The sequence below is a fragment of the Myxocyprinus asiaticus genome, chromosome 10 (assembly GCF_019703515.2).
Source record: "Myxocyprinus asiaticus isolate MX2 ecotype Aquarium Trade chromosome 10, UBuf_Myxa_2, whole genome shotgun sequence".
Lineage (NCBI taxonomy): Eukaryota > Metazoa > Chordata > Actinopteri > Cypriniformes > Catostomidae > Myxocyprinus > Myxocyprinus asiaticus.
This window is the reverse complement of record NC_059353.1, coordinates 3,181,877-3,196,025: the sequence shown is the minus strand read 5'-3', so window position 1 is coordinate 3,196,025 and position 14,149 is coordinate 3,181,877. Positions and strand designations below refer to the sequence as shown.

The following is a 14,149-nucleotide window of genomic DNA, read 5'->3' as shown; positions in this document are numbered from 1 at the left end:
GTACACATCTGAAATTATGTGATTGTATTGTTGTGTTTTAGTATATAAATTCTTGCTGTTTATTTTGGACTGGTTTACAACTGCTGTTAGATAATCGGGTCTACCAGACCTTCATTATCATTTATAATCAGTTAAATATTTCTCTGTTAGCACATATGTCATTAAACATCTTTAAATAATGCCATAACATTTGTTTTCAGTTCTAATTACCTCTATTTACTTTAAACAAGTCATCAAACATGCCTCTACAAGTGATAAAACATATGTGTGTTGGCACGGAACCTCGCACATGCGCAAATTTGCGCTTTTCAGTTTAAACTGGACCTGAGTGATACAACCGACCCAGAAAAACACAATCTTTTCAACTTTAAAGTTTGTTCGAGTCGTTTATGGCAATAATGAAAACATGGAGTGGTACCAGGAAAAATATTGCGGGTAAAAGTGAAATTCAAAATTGTTTTTCAGTTGTCTTCACGGAATGATTATACTGTAGATTTGATACATTAACAGACTTTGGGTCTGTAAATTAAAATGAGCAATTTCTCATCCTCATTTTGTGTTCAGTTTTAAAGGATGTATTAAGTTATCCAGAAAACATCAGTGAATGTTTTTCTCTTTTTCAGTGTTGTTGCTTTATTAATATTCCCTACAATTGTATATGTACAGATCGCAATCTAAAGGACTGTGGATATTTATATAATAATGATTATATTAGTAGATACCATGTGCCCCCTTTGTTTTTCCTTGATATTTTTAAAGCATTATAAAGTGAATCTGGACTTTATATGTCAAACGATCATGTGTTGTGCATGCGCTCTTTATATGTACAGCAGGGTTTAACCATGAATTTAACAAATAAAAAATATTCGTCCTGCATAAAGTCAGATTTTGTCCAATATATATATATATATTAGATTAAATCATGCTTAATGATCCCAAAACAAATACAAATAATTGAATTCACAAATTACACTGCCTTCGTTTAAGAAAAGTAGTTTTTTTCTAATGTACAATCATTTATAGTTTTTTTCTCTGCACATGAATGCAGCAAACATGTTATCCGAAACCACCAATCTAGAACAGGCGATTAAGTGAGATAATTGAGCTATGAAATTCTCTATGCGAGTAAATCTTTACTAATCAAATGCTCAATTGTACAATGGAGGTATGACACACTGATCTGCAAGATCATACGTGTTTATTGGTTTTGATGCAGGGATTTTGTGTGTGTTCGCCGGGATTCAAGGAAAAATGCTTTGCCAATATACAGTATTATTAAGCTTACATATTCAATTGAGGGTGTTCTAACGTTCGCAACCCTGCGTAACCGGGCTCGCATCTGCGCTGACATGATGGCAAAACAACAAGATACATTACTTATCTATTAATTTATTATCGAACAGTAGTGTAGTCTACTAGCTCACCTTATGCAGCGCTACCATGTTCATGTAGCACATCCTCGTGCTCTCTGGCAGTGTGACACGTATGATTTTAAAAGGAATATTTGCTAATTCTCACGGTCTCTCCACACTCCCTTTTGATTTCCTTGTTCTTAACTTTGATTTATACTTTGCATTTATTTAGGATATAAGGTTTGCAACTTCACTAAAGTAATGTTTGACCTCCATAACTTCAGACCTATTGCTTATTTCGCAGATTCCCAAACCAGCATATCGCGAAGCGCATTCTGGGTTGAGTGAGTGGCGCTGAGCGGCCTGAGAGAGCGGAGCAGAATCTTCAAAAAGGCGCTCTCCGCTCAGGTGGAATTATCACCACTCCACTCAACACTCCGCTCTCCTCACAAGCTCTGGTGCACACATGAACACACATACTCACGTACATGCACAAGCTCTTGAGTATTACATGCTTTCTTTTTCACAGAGATTAACTTTATCCTACCCTGAACTGCATCCAACATCTATTCATCCATCCAACATTACCACACACACAAACAAACATGCACGAACACACACCAGAACTGTCTTTGCCCCACAGTGTCCCCTCCACAATAGAATTGTGGTGTTCCCGGTCAAAGATGACCGGCCATTAAATATGAATGGGGAAGATCACAAAAAACAGGACTTTTATTTTGAAATGCTTTTATTTTCTGAAAAGGGGCACAAAGTAACACTTGTGGTGTTCCCTGTCAAATCTGACCATTGTGACAAAGAAAACTGGCCTAAGCCTATTTACACATTAACACTGTCATATAAAAAAACATTTCATGGAACAAAAATACCAACACTGTTCATATTTCTGTTATATTTTCTATTCAACAACAAACCAAATCAACGAACACCTGATGGTTTTGTGTCCTCATGCACATGACTGACAATGCATGTGCCTTGCAAATATGTGCTCTGCATTTGAAACACACAATGACTGATGAAAGAAAGATCATCAAAGAAAGATTCTGTTGGAGAGGGGCCACTGTGGGGTAAATACAGTTCTGGTGTGTGTGTGTTTGTGGTAATGTTGGATGGATGAATGGATGTTGGATGCAGTTCAGGGTAGGATAAAGTTCATCTCTGTGAAAAAGAAAGCATGTAATACTCAAAAGAGTTTGTGCGTGTATGTGAGCATTTGTGTGTGTGTGTTAGGCAAGGCAAGTTTATTTATATTGCACATTTCATACACAATGACAATTCAAAGTGCTTTAAATATACATTTTAAAGAAAATACATAAAGTTAGTGCGCGCGTGTGTGTGTGTGTGTGTGTGTGTGTGTGTATATGTGCGTGTGCACAGGTCCGAGGCCTTTATGTTTGCAAGCACAAATGCACATATGTGAGCATGATGACCATGCTCCTGAACACTACATTTTTCTCTTATTTTGATCTCCCCCATTCATTGTCAATGGCAGGTCAATTTTGACCGGGAACACCACAAGTGTGACTGTGCCATGTTGTACAAAATAAAAGCATTTCGAAACAAACTTCCTGGTTAAACATTAAAGCACACTAGTGTGATAAATAGTACAGAATGTTTTCATAATTAATATTGCCAAAATTATCCACAAATAATGCTTTTTTCACTCAAAAATGGAGGTGCATAAGCTCAGGTCAGTGAGGCCTACGATCAATAAGCTCCAAAAAGAAATACAAAATCTTTGCTAATTGAAAGAAAACAAATTGACAAAAAGATCGAATCCAATATTTGGTGATATTATAGCATAACGAGAGATTTATAAGCTATTTTTAATAGGCCGGTCATTTTTGGATTCGGAACACCAAATTAGTTTCAAAAAATGTAAACACAGCACAAGGGTTGATACATGTTCATGGTCTTATTTTGCATGATTAATCAGTTCATGTGATTCCATTGAAAAAAAAAAAATTCAACATAGCAGAGGGGGTAATATTTGGGAAACATGTTGGAAGATTTTTCTATTCGGTGACACTAGTGATGCAAAAATTCCACACTTCAACTTTATTTATGGCTGGTAAAGTCAAGACATTACAAAGTGAAAATATTGTCACTTTGATTAAAGGCGCTGATACACTCATGGCAAAGTTTGCTTTATTCTTTGCTCAGAGCTAGAGAGAAGGTTGAAACAGCTGAGTAATGGTATAATGATTGTGAAGAGATTCAGACACCAGCTATGCCGCTGGGAGAGACATTTAGAAACCTGGGTTCCCTAAAAGGAGGAAACAGGATGCTGCATCAGAAGCTGCTATGGGAGCTCCTACTAAGGGCGGTGACCTTGAAACCATATGCCGTCACGCCAATGTGATTGGCTGGTGGTGCTTAGCGCCTTAACAGCGAAAGATCAGTAGTGTGGCACAGCTACAGAGTGTCTCGTTCTCTCTTTTCAAGAACCGCGGTTACACTCGTAACTGAGATGTTCCCTTTCAAGTCGGTCACTGGCAAGCTGTTTCAAACCACACAAACTCAAAAACACCTTTTTGGCCAGATTTTGAAAAAAAAAAAAAAAATTATGTCACAATTGCTCTTTCTTTATTGTCACTAGAAGTACTGTATATTGGCACCTTAACAATGAAATGTAATTTTGTTTTCTCTCTGCAGTCTCTGTTAGTTCAGGACCCTCAGTGGGCGGCCCCTCGTCTACTGCAGCTCCCAGACAATTACAACACCATCTTCCAGTACTACCACAGGAAATCCTGCACCAGCTGTGGCAAGACCCCCAAAGACCCTGCGCTGTGTCTGGTGTGTGGAGCGTTCGTCTGTCTCAAGGGTCACTGCTGTAAGCAGCAAGGTGTCTGTGAGTGTGTACTGGTGAGTATGCTGTTTACAATACCAGTTCAAGTCTGAATTACCCAACCTGGTCTCATAGAACCACGTCACTATACCTGCATTTTTCCAAAATTATTTTTACGTGGCTCGTTGTAGGTATCGCGGCAGTTTTCCGGTGAAATAAACACTAGAGGCACTACAACTATGACTTTTATTCCCATTCACACAAATCACAAGTAAAACAGCAAATTATCAACTCATGAACACTTCATTGCCCTGTTCCTCACGCAATGCTATCTTATGACATTGAAACACTTTTACAATAGCACATGACTTTTAAGGCGATACATTTTAACAGGGTTTTTCCTGGCTCAAAATGAGGCAGAGGTGGTACCATCCTGATCATGTGCATTAACTTGTGTGGAGGCTGTGACAAAGAATGTCAAAGAGGGGGAGGGGCAGAGGCTTGTGTGGTCTCGCAGAATTACAACTTAAATGCAGATGTCGGGCACACGTTTAATTGAGAATTGATGCTAAGGGCCAAATTTAAATAAAAACTAAAATATACATTAAAAAATAAGAAATGACTTGCATAAAGGACACTTATCTAGTGAAAGAGGGTGGGTGCTTGAGCACCACTTGGGGTCTATCTGTGCACGTGACTGCCTGCCTGAGTTTCGTCGACAGTCGGAGGCGGCACGAAATTTGACGGAGGCGCTGCCTCATAATTCTCTATGCAAGAAAAACCCTGCATTTTAATGCTTGCAGTACATAAACAACTACATTTCCAAGCTTGTTGAAGTGTGGTCAAATTATGCAGTAGCTCAACTGAAAAGAGCGTTGCACTTGTGATGCAAAGGACTGGGGTACAAGTCCTGAAGAGCATGCAAGTAGACACGTGAGATGAAAGTGTAATAGAGGCACCACAAAGTCTTCAGCAATTGTGTTTTTCATGTCACATTTCTTTTATGACATTATCGGTAAGGTTTAGGGTAGGGAGGTAGGTTTAGTTGGTTTAAAACTCAATAGACAGAGCATTACCTAGAGAACATTAACAGTATTTTAGTAGAACATAGTCAACATTTTACCTTTCAACTGCTGCGATAGGTGTAATGAACCATGAAATATAATTTCGAAAAATTTCGCCACAGTCACGTATTTTTTCTGGTATAAGGCTGGAATGACCACTATACTGATGATGATAACTGTTTATAATCTGTAGCACTCCCAGCACTGTGGAGCGGCGACGGGTATTTTCCTCCTGATAAACGCCTCTGTCATCATAATCATCCGAGGCCATCGCTTCTGTCTGTGGGGGTCTGTGTATCTGGATGCTCATGGAGAGGAGGATAGAGACCTACGGTACACTTACACTCTTCTGACACACCTTTTCATGCTCTGATGCTCAGACACTGGATCTAGATTTCAGTCTGGGGATATTACTAAAATATCATTTAAGTCTTGATTTTTGGATGCCTTGTTCAGATAAACCCTTTTGAGCTACCTACCAGTACCTAGACAGCATTTTAAGGCGTCATAGGTCCTGTTTACATCTGGTATTAAGATGCGTTTAGACTAGGGTTGCTCCGATACCAAAATTTTGCCTTCGGTATGATAACAGCCCTAGTACCTCGGTATCGATACTATAATCAACAAATAAAAAGCCTCTGATTTTTGATGAAATTACACAGAAAATGACGATTAAAAGAACTGCATAAAGTCTCACAGATACAAATTATGCGTTTTCGGTTTGAATTTTTCTGGATTCCATGTTAAATGTTTTAATTAAATGTTATGATCAAATGGTGTTTAATCAAATTGATACATACAGCTTTAATGAAATATATATATATTTGAGTTCTTCCTGTTTTTGATTGGTTAGTTATATCAAGCTTCCCATTAATGCTGGGATAATCCCGTCACAACTCTGGAGCTGAAATCTTAGAGCTGCACCAGAGGAGTTCATTTAAGTGTTAACAGCCGTTTAACTCTAAACACACTGCATGAACATCAAGCACCAGTAGTGTGTGTTGAGTTGTGTGAGTGTGTGAGCATGCGTGCGTGTGTGTTTGTGTGAAGCTGATGACGGAGCAGAGTGGCACCTCTTGTTCATTTTGTAACATGAAGCGCATGTGAATATAATATTTCATTAAATTACATCCTTCTGCTGTTTAATGATCACACTTGGCCATATCCAGAGGTTTTTTATTTTATTTTCAAATTGTCATTGATTTCATCTAAAAACTATCATTTGCTAATGACAGCATACTGTAAAATGGTACCAAAATTAGCAACAAGATGACATCATACCGTTTTAATTGTTTTGGTATCGCAATACTTCTTTAGTACCGTTAAACCACGCAACCCTAGTTTAGACTAAGCACAAACATGAGAGTAAAATGTGCATGCTTCGCATCTGTTTCACTGCATGTTGATCAGACACATTGAAGAATTTAAGTGAAGTTCTTGTGCATATGTATACTGTATTTTCCCAAAATAAATATACAGACCACTTTATTAGGTACTCCTGTACACCTGCTTATTCATGTGATTATCTAATCAACTAATCATGTGGCAGCCGTGCAGTGCATACAACCATGCAGATACGGGTCAGGAGCTTCAATTAATTTTCACATCAACCATCAGAATGGGGGGAAAAATTTGATCTTAGTGATTTCGACCATGGCATGATTGTTGGTGCCAGATGGGCTGGTTTGAGTATTTCTGTAACTGCTGATCTCCTGGGATTTTCATGCGCAACAGTTTCTAGAGTTTACTCAGAATGGTGCCAAAAACAAAAAACATCCAGTGAGCGGCAGTTCTTAGGATGGAAATACCTTGTTGATGAGAGAGTTCAACAGAGAATGTCCAGACTGGTTTGAGCTGACAGAAAGGCTATGGTAACTCGGATAACCACTCTGTACATTTGTAGTGAGCAGAATAGCATCTCAGAATGGACAACACGTCGAACCTTGAGGCGAATGGGCTACAACAGTAGAAGACCATGTCGGGTTCCACTTCTGTCAGCTAAGAACAGAAAGCTGAGGCTACAGTGGGCACAGGCTCACCAAAACTGGACAATTGAAGACTGGAAAAACATAGCCTGGTCTGATGAATCTTACAGATGGTAGGCCTACTGCAGCATCAGCTTTATATCGGTTAACTGCAAAAATCTATGTCGATTGTTGCAGATATTTTTTTTTTTCCCTGTCATTTCAAAATAAGAGTCCACTATGTGTTTTGGGCTTGTTTATGCTAAAAAAAAAAGTCCTGTGTTATGCACTAAATCTTAATTTTTTCTGTTTATTATTTGGGATTTTGATTGAAAAAAAAAAACTGCACCTGGAATTTTATTTATTTTGGACTCTTTGTCTTTGCCTGCCATGGTAAAGAAAGTCAAAAAGTATTTTTGACATTCTATAAATAGATTTTAAAACTACTATCGGCCTTTCCCACCACCTTAGTTATCGGTATCGGCAAAATCCACTATCGGTCGACCTCTAACATGTACATGCACAAGCTTTACAAACCTTCTACAGTGTGCCTGATAACAACATGCAGTGACAGATGAGAAGCACACACACCTAAAGCTCAGGTAATTAATGTATATCATGTTTGCATTCAGATTAAATGCAAGTATAGTTAGGAGAATTTTTTTGACTTTGACTTTTTTGCACTTTATTATCATGCAGTAATACACTGACATAGTGATTGTTTGATGTCTTGAAATTAGAGACCTTCCCCTCGAAATCTGAACACAAGTGGTCAATAGAAATACATATTATTACCAGGTATAAATGGTTATGTGTCTTGCCTGTCCACTTGTAATCAGATCAGCCTTGTGATGCAAACAGGGCCTATGTAGATGGTGGGACATCTCACTAGGGTTACGAACAGAGAAGAACTACAGTTGTTTGTATCTTTTTGTAACTACTTTTTGTATAGGCTATTCAATTATTTTATATAGAAAGTAATTGACCCTGCCTGCTGTAACTTTTTTGTCCATTTCTTTTCCATAGCCGAGGAAAGCCTCTGTATTTATGTGAGGAGAGGTACCGTGTTCTGGAGCAGCAGTGGGTCTCGCACACCTTTGACCACATCAACAAGCGCTGGGGTCCCCACTACAATGGACTTTAACATTAGCGTCCCAATCCCAAACCATATACTGGAAAGGAGATGACACATGATGTCAGCGCAGCCTCGATGACTTCTGTTGTGTAATATAAAAAAAGTTGAGTTGGCTTCTGCCACAGCCTGGGTTCATGTGAAGTTTAGTGTACAATCAAGCCTAATGACTAACTGTGTGTGTGTGTTTTAAAAGTGATTTTCTGTGTGGAATTCAAAGGGAGAGTTTTGTTTTGTCCCAGCAAGCTTACAGTGAAAGCGAAGGCTAGTCCTACACTGAGTGAATCTGTTAATCCTTGTGGACGCATAAGTGGAAAAATGCTTCTGTTCGGTTATGTTTGGAAAATGGACAGTTTTGAGACTTTGGGAGAAAAAAATCTGACCAATGTTAAACAAATCATGTACAGATATCAGAATTATTATCAAACCTTTGAGCACTAAAGTAACGAAGACATGTAGACTCTCCACATATCCCCGCCACCCCATGACCAGTGCAATGTGTAGTGATGTCATAATATTTGAGTTGAAACGCATCTCATAAGATTCATTCTGTAAGCTCAGAGACCTTTATATGCTGATGTGGGTTCGACACCCTTTAAGGAGAATTACTAAAGCAGGGTATGAGACAAAATTTCAACCAATTAGAAATGAAGCAAGATTTGTCTCTGGTATAGTTACAGTCATCCTCAGGAATTGTATTTTATTATTTTTGTTTTGTAGTCTCAGATAAAATATTTTAATATTTAAAAAGTGCTGCTATTCCTTGTTTAAACATTTTAATTATAGCTTTGTAAAAAACTTTTTACAGTTTGCATCTTTTTTTTTTTTTCCCTAATGAAGGCTCTGTTGATGGTGGTTGGCTGGTCTGTTGAGTTTATAAAAGTATTCCCCTGCAACCTTGTACAGTGTTTCTAAGCACATTCTATCTCAGAACCAGTCTATATACAATGCTCTTTGGTCATTTTCCTTGTCTAAAGGTTTTCATTTTCCAAATCAAGACTGAATTTGATTCTAACAGCTGGTTTAATGTCATAAAAACTTGTCCAACTCAAGAGAAAAAAGGACAACAAAGCCTTTTTGGGGACCATCAAGATTATTTTTTTATTTTATTTTTTGCTTTACATTATTCTCATGACAATTTAGCACATTTACCACCAAATTCTCATTACGGTTATAAGTCTGAACCCTTTTGAGTTTCCCATTGTTCTCAATGGTAACAAATACTACAATGTTGTATCAGTACTGTATGATTTAAATCATACTTTTGTCATACTTTTTTTTTGTTTGTTTTTTTGCTTGCATTACAGGAATGAGAATATGTAGAGTAAATTCTGCTTGATTGTGATAAAATATGTGCAAAAAATCTGAATGGTCATAAAGTTTGCATTTACTTTATGCTAAATAGAAATTATTTCTATGTTTTGATTTTTGGGTGAAAAATGTTTTGACAGGTTTTGTGAGATTTACCCAACTATAGCAATCAAAATATTTGACTGCTGTCACTCAAAGTCTTAACTATACAGTATTTCCTTTATTCGAATTACATGATAATGCCAAGACTAGTTGGTCCATAGGTGGCAGTGTTTCATCAACTGGATCCTCACAACTGTTAAATTCTAAGACAGAACAGTTTAAGACCGTTCTATTGGACTTACATATATCTACAAGGAGCCTATACTCTCCTTCTTTAGGAATTTGCAGACTAAGAAGTTTTCTCTTGTTAAATCTTGTTGAAAGACATAATTTATGTGTCAATATGACACTTTTTGATGCACACTTCACCCAGATATTGAATTTAAAATCCTGTCCTGATTTAATATGTTCCTGAGAAAATGATGTCAATTTCTATTTTCTGTTTTCTACAGCTTTGAAGCTCTGCCAGATTGTGTTTAGATGCTTTAAAACCTCAACAACAAAAGAAAAAAATAACTTATCAAAAAACCAAAAACAAAAGTTGTGGTCCTCTTCACAAATAGACTTTTAGTGAAGGTTAGATTACTTATTTAGTGTATAAAAAAATGTGGTGTTCCCCAAGGATCTGTCATTGGACCTTTGCCAATTGTGGTATTCATAGCATTAGATAGGGCATTATGCACAATATAATATTTTAAAATGCATTCAATTGGATCACATGAAAATCTAAATATTACAGCCCAGTCCAGGTGTGGACATTTACAGTAAAGTATGGTGCACTTTTTATTTTATTCAGCTTTTCTGTCAGGGGGTGGTTTAGTTTGAGTATGTCCCATTTTCATTGTTGCCCACTTCAAATTTAAAAAATCAAGTTTCACATTAATATACCCAATTTTATTTTTATTCATTTCTACAATTTATCTTTATGGATTTTCTTTTGGTGGTATCACATTGAGAGCTCTTGAAATTAAAAAAAAAAATCTTATTTCATTGTATATATTTTTTTTATTTAATTGACCAATTTAAATGCAGTACTGTTTCCCATATGATATTTTTGTATGTCATTTTGATTGTGAGCCACAATCAAAATAACAACATTAGAGCCTGTTCTGAAAATCATATTTAATGCAATTATATGGACACATGTAACCCAACTATGTTGAGGGCACTTTTTCTTACTTTGTTTCCTTCTTTAAGACTTACAAGCACCTACAATACCACACACACATATTCAGACACTCAAATTCAACTGAAACGGCATTTTGGTTTGTATTGATCAGTTTGATTTGATAGATATTGTTATTGCTGCAGTCACGCCATGCTGGAGGAAGAAGGTTTTTCGGTGCACTTGAATTCTTGATTTCATGCATGCTGCTGTTTTTTTTTTTTTTTTTTTTTTTTGGTTTTGTTTTCCCTTTCAGCACTCTGCTTTCTCTTCCTGCCCACTTTGTATAGACAGACATTTTTGATCAATGTGCTGGTGGATAATGGATGTGGAAGCTGGTGTGTTCTCCTGCTGTGAATGCGTGTAAGGCAGGCAGTAATACAGTACATTACTGTAAGTGCTGATTTAGACTCTTTGATGTCATCTCTGAAGGGGTGAATTTTAATGACATTTAATGCAAAATGTAACATATGTGAATAAAATATACAGATGCTCTGATGTACCTTTGTTTGTTTGTTGATGTGCCTTAAACTTTTTCTCCAGATATTTTGCATTTGTGAATAATCCACGGATTAATATATGATCTGCTCTGCTGGATATGCAAAGATGTCAATCAAATCATATTATCCCACTCCATGCCCAAAGTACCAGGGATGTAACACCATAGGCATTGAGGGACCACCATAGGGTTCACTACCCCAATATTGAGATTAGTAGTTAACCAATAAGGGGTTAAATATGTGGTTACAGCTTTAGCAAGTATTGACATTATGATTACTATCCCTAAGCGCTTCATTTTAACTCTGTCACATTCCTTGTAGTGGTGGTGTAGTGATTTGCCTCAATCCGGGTGGCGGAGGATGAATCCCAGTTGCCTCCGCATCTGAGACCATCAACCCACGCATCTTATCACGTGGCTTGTTGAGCGCGTTGCCACGGAGACATAGTGCATGTGGAGGCTTCAGGCCAACTCACCATGCCCCCACTGAGAACTAACCACATTATAGTGACCATGAGGAGGTTACCCCATGTGACTCTACCCTCCCTAGCAACCGGGCCAATTTGGTTGCTTAGGAGACCTGGTTGGAGTCACTCAGCAAGCCCTGGGATTCGAACTAGCGAACTCCTGGTGTGGTAGCCAGCGTCTTTTACCACTGAGCTACCCAGGTCCCCCTGTTCCAAGTCATTTACAAAAAAACTACAAAAATGAAGGGCATCTTGTTAAGGGGAAAATATTTCACACATGAAAGCGTCTCTGTTTCATATGTAACCTCGGTTCCCTCAGATGTAGGAAACGAGACATTGCATCACTAAGCTGACTCTATGAGGAGTGTTCTTCTACACAGCCTAGTTGAAACCTTTCTACAATAACACCAGGATTGGCTATGGTGTTTAAGCCCCACCCTTTTAGGCGTGAAGATGTCCGGTATAAAAGCAGGTGCACAAACACCATTCCTCAGAATTTTCTGACTGAGGGACAAAGAGCGCACCGCTCGCACCTCAAAAAAACCCTGAGTCCGTTATGTGGCCGCTTACGCAATGTCGCGTTTGATGGATCTCTATAAATTGTTTCTTTTTATATTAATCAATTTTCTATTTTTTTCTTACTACTATAAGGTGCATGTAGCATGTATGTAATCTGAGGTGTGACTGAGGGTCTGTATATCAGGAATGCAATAACAGTGATTGTTCATTTAACCCGGCTCCCAGAGAACATTCATTTTTATTGTAATGTATATATTACATAATTAATCAACTATACCATAACCACTTGATTTTACTTTATTTCTTCATGTGACTCATGTACTGACCTTTCCTTGACTGCCTTTTATGTGTGTGTGTGTGCGCGCGCCTGAGGTTATTTGGAAACAACTAAGATATGGGAGTGCGACAACCTTCAGAGAACAGAGTGTTCTTTTGTCTGTATGTGTGCGCAAGCAAGTGCATCTCACGGGTTTGTGTGTGACCATGGTCATGTGCTAGTTAGAGGAGTATAAAATACAGCTGTTATTTAGCAAACTTTGTTATATCAAGGTGTATGTCAACCAGTGCTTTCTTGAGCTTCAATAAAGCAATTATTTTTTTAGCCCTTCATCCTCGGTTGTCTGTGTCCTTTATGGTTTAAGACAAAATATCACTCGGATCCAACATTCTTGGCATGGTTCAGCAGGATAAAAGACAGTGAACTGAGGGAACCTGGGCAGAACTCACACTGAAAGACTATGAAGGTTTCTGGAAGCCATAAATCCCTAGGGTGTTGAGGAACTGGAGTCGCTGAATGGTCTACGGCCTACGACGCATACAGTGTGTGAGTTGGTGACAGTATTTCCTAGTTTCATCTCTATCGAAATGAGTAAAAAGGGGACAGAGAATCCAGAGGCATCAGGCCCGGGGATGAAGGGACCTGATCTCTCCTTAGAGGAGATACAAACATTGTGTAGAACAGGTGCTAAAAGCCATAAGTCTAAAAGAAAATGCAGGCAAAGGGTGGACAGCTCCAGAGATTAAACAAGCATACAAAAAGAGGCCAAAAGGGGTTTTTAATAAGAAAACTCAGTTAAACCCACCACACAAGCCTTTATATCCCATGTCCGAGCTAAAAAAAACAAAACAAAATGATGCGCATAGGGTAAAATGATAATACTGACGATGGCACCAGTACCATCATGGATACGGAGAGTGACGAGCCTGGCATGCGCTAGCGCACAGCTCAGGCCCCTCAAAGTGGCGAGGAAGGCTAAGGAGGGTAAAGAAGATGACGAGACAGTACATTACGTGAACAAAGCTCTTGATCCCACAACAGCCTGCGCTTTAGTTAAAGAAATCGACCCTGTAGGGAAGCCCTGGAAAAGATTCTCATCTATAGAGATGTATATAATTATTCATACAGGGATGCATATAGCATTGCCATTATGTCAATGGGGGTAGTAAGGCTCGAAAATGTGAACTAAGGACAGTCATGACAAAACATCTAGCGGGCATACCACCTCTGAAAATGATTAGGATGGATGGAATGCTCTGAGTCAGTATTTTAGGGGTTTGAGAAAAAGGATAGTTGACTGGTCAAAGATTACTGCGATAGAGCAAGGTAAAGGGAACCCCGGTAAAGTAATAGACAATCCAAATAGTACGCGCAATGCAGCTAGACATGGTGATGAATATAATCGACAGTTCGCTGAGCTGTCAGAAGAATGAAATACATACCAATGTGTGGGTAGGGGATGATTTACAACCACTGTTGGGGATAGATGTG

The 14,149-nt window shown here is 38.2% G+C and overlaps 1 protein-coding gene across 2 annotated transcripts in view; it reads left to right on the top strand.

Moving 5' to 3' along the window:
- Nucleotides 1-12,974, top strand: part of LOC127446818 (E3 ubiquitin-protein ligase ubr3-like) — a 168,332-nt gene extending 155,358 nt beyond the window's left edge. For both annotated transcript variants that reach the window (XM_051708064.1, XM_051708063.1), the window contains 3 exons: nucleotides 4,026-4,235; nucleotides 5,416-5,555; nucleotides 8,213-12,974. In XM_051708064.1, the coding sequence (XP_051564024.1) occupies nucleotides 4,026-4,235; nucleotides 5,416-5,555; nucleotides 8,213-8,330 (468 nt within the window). In that variant the 3' untranslated portion in view covers nucleotides 8,331-12,974. The remainder of the gene's footprint in view (nucleotides 1-4,025; nucleotides 4,236-5,415; nucleotides 5,556-8,212) is intronic.
- Nucleotides 12,975-14,149: the final 1,175 nt, after the last annotated feature.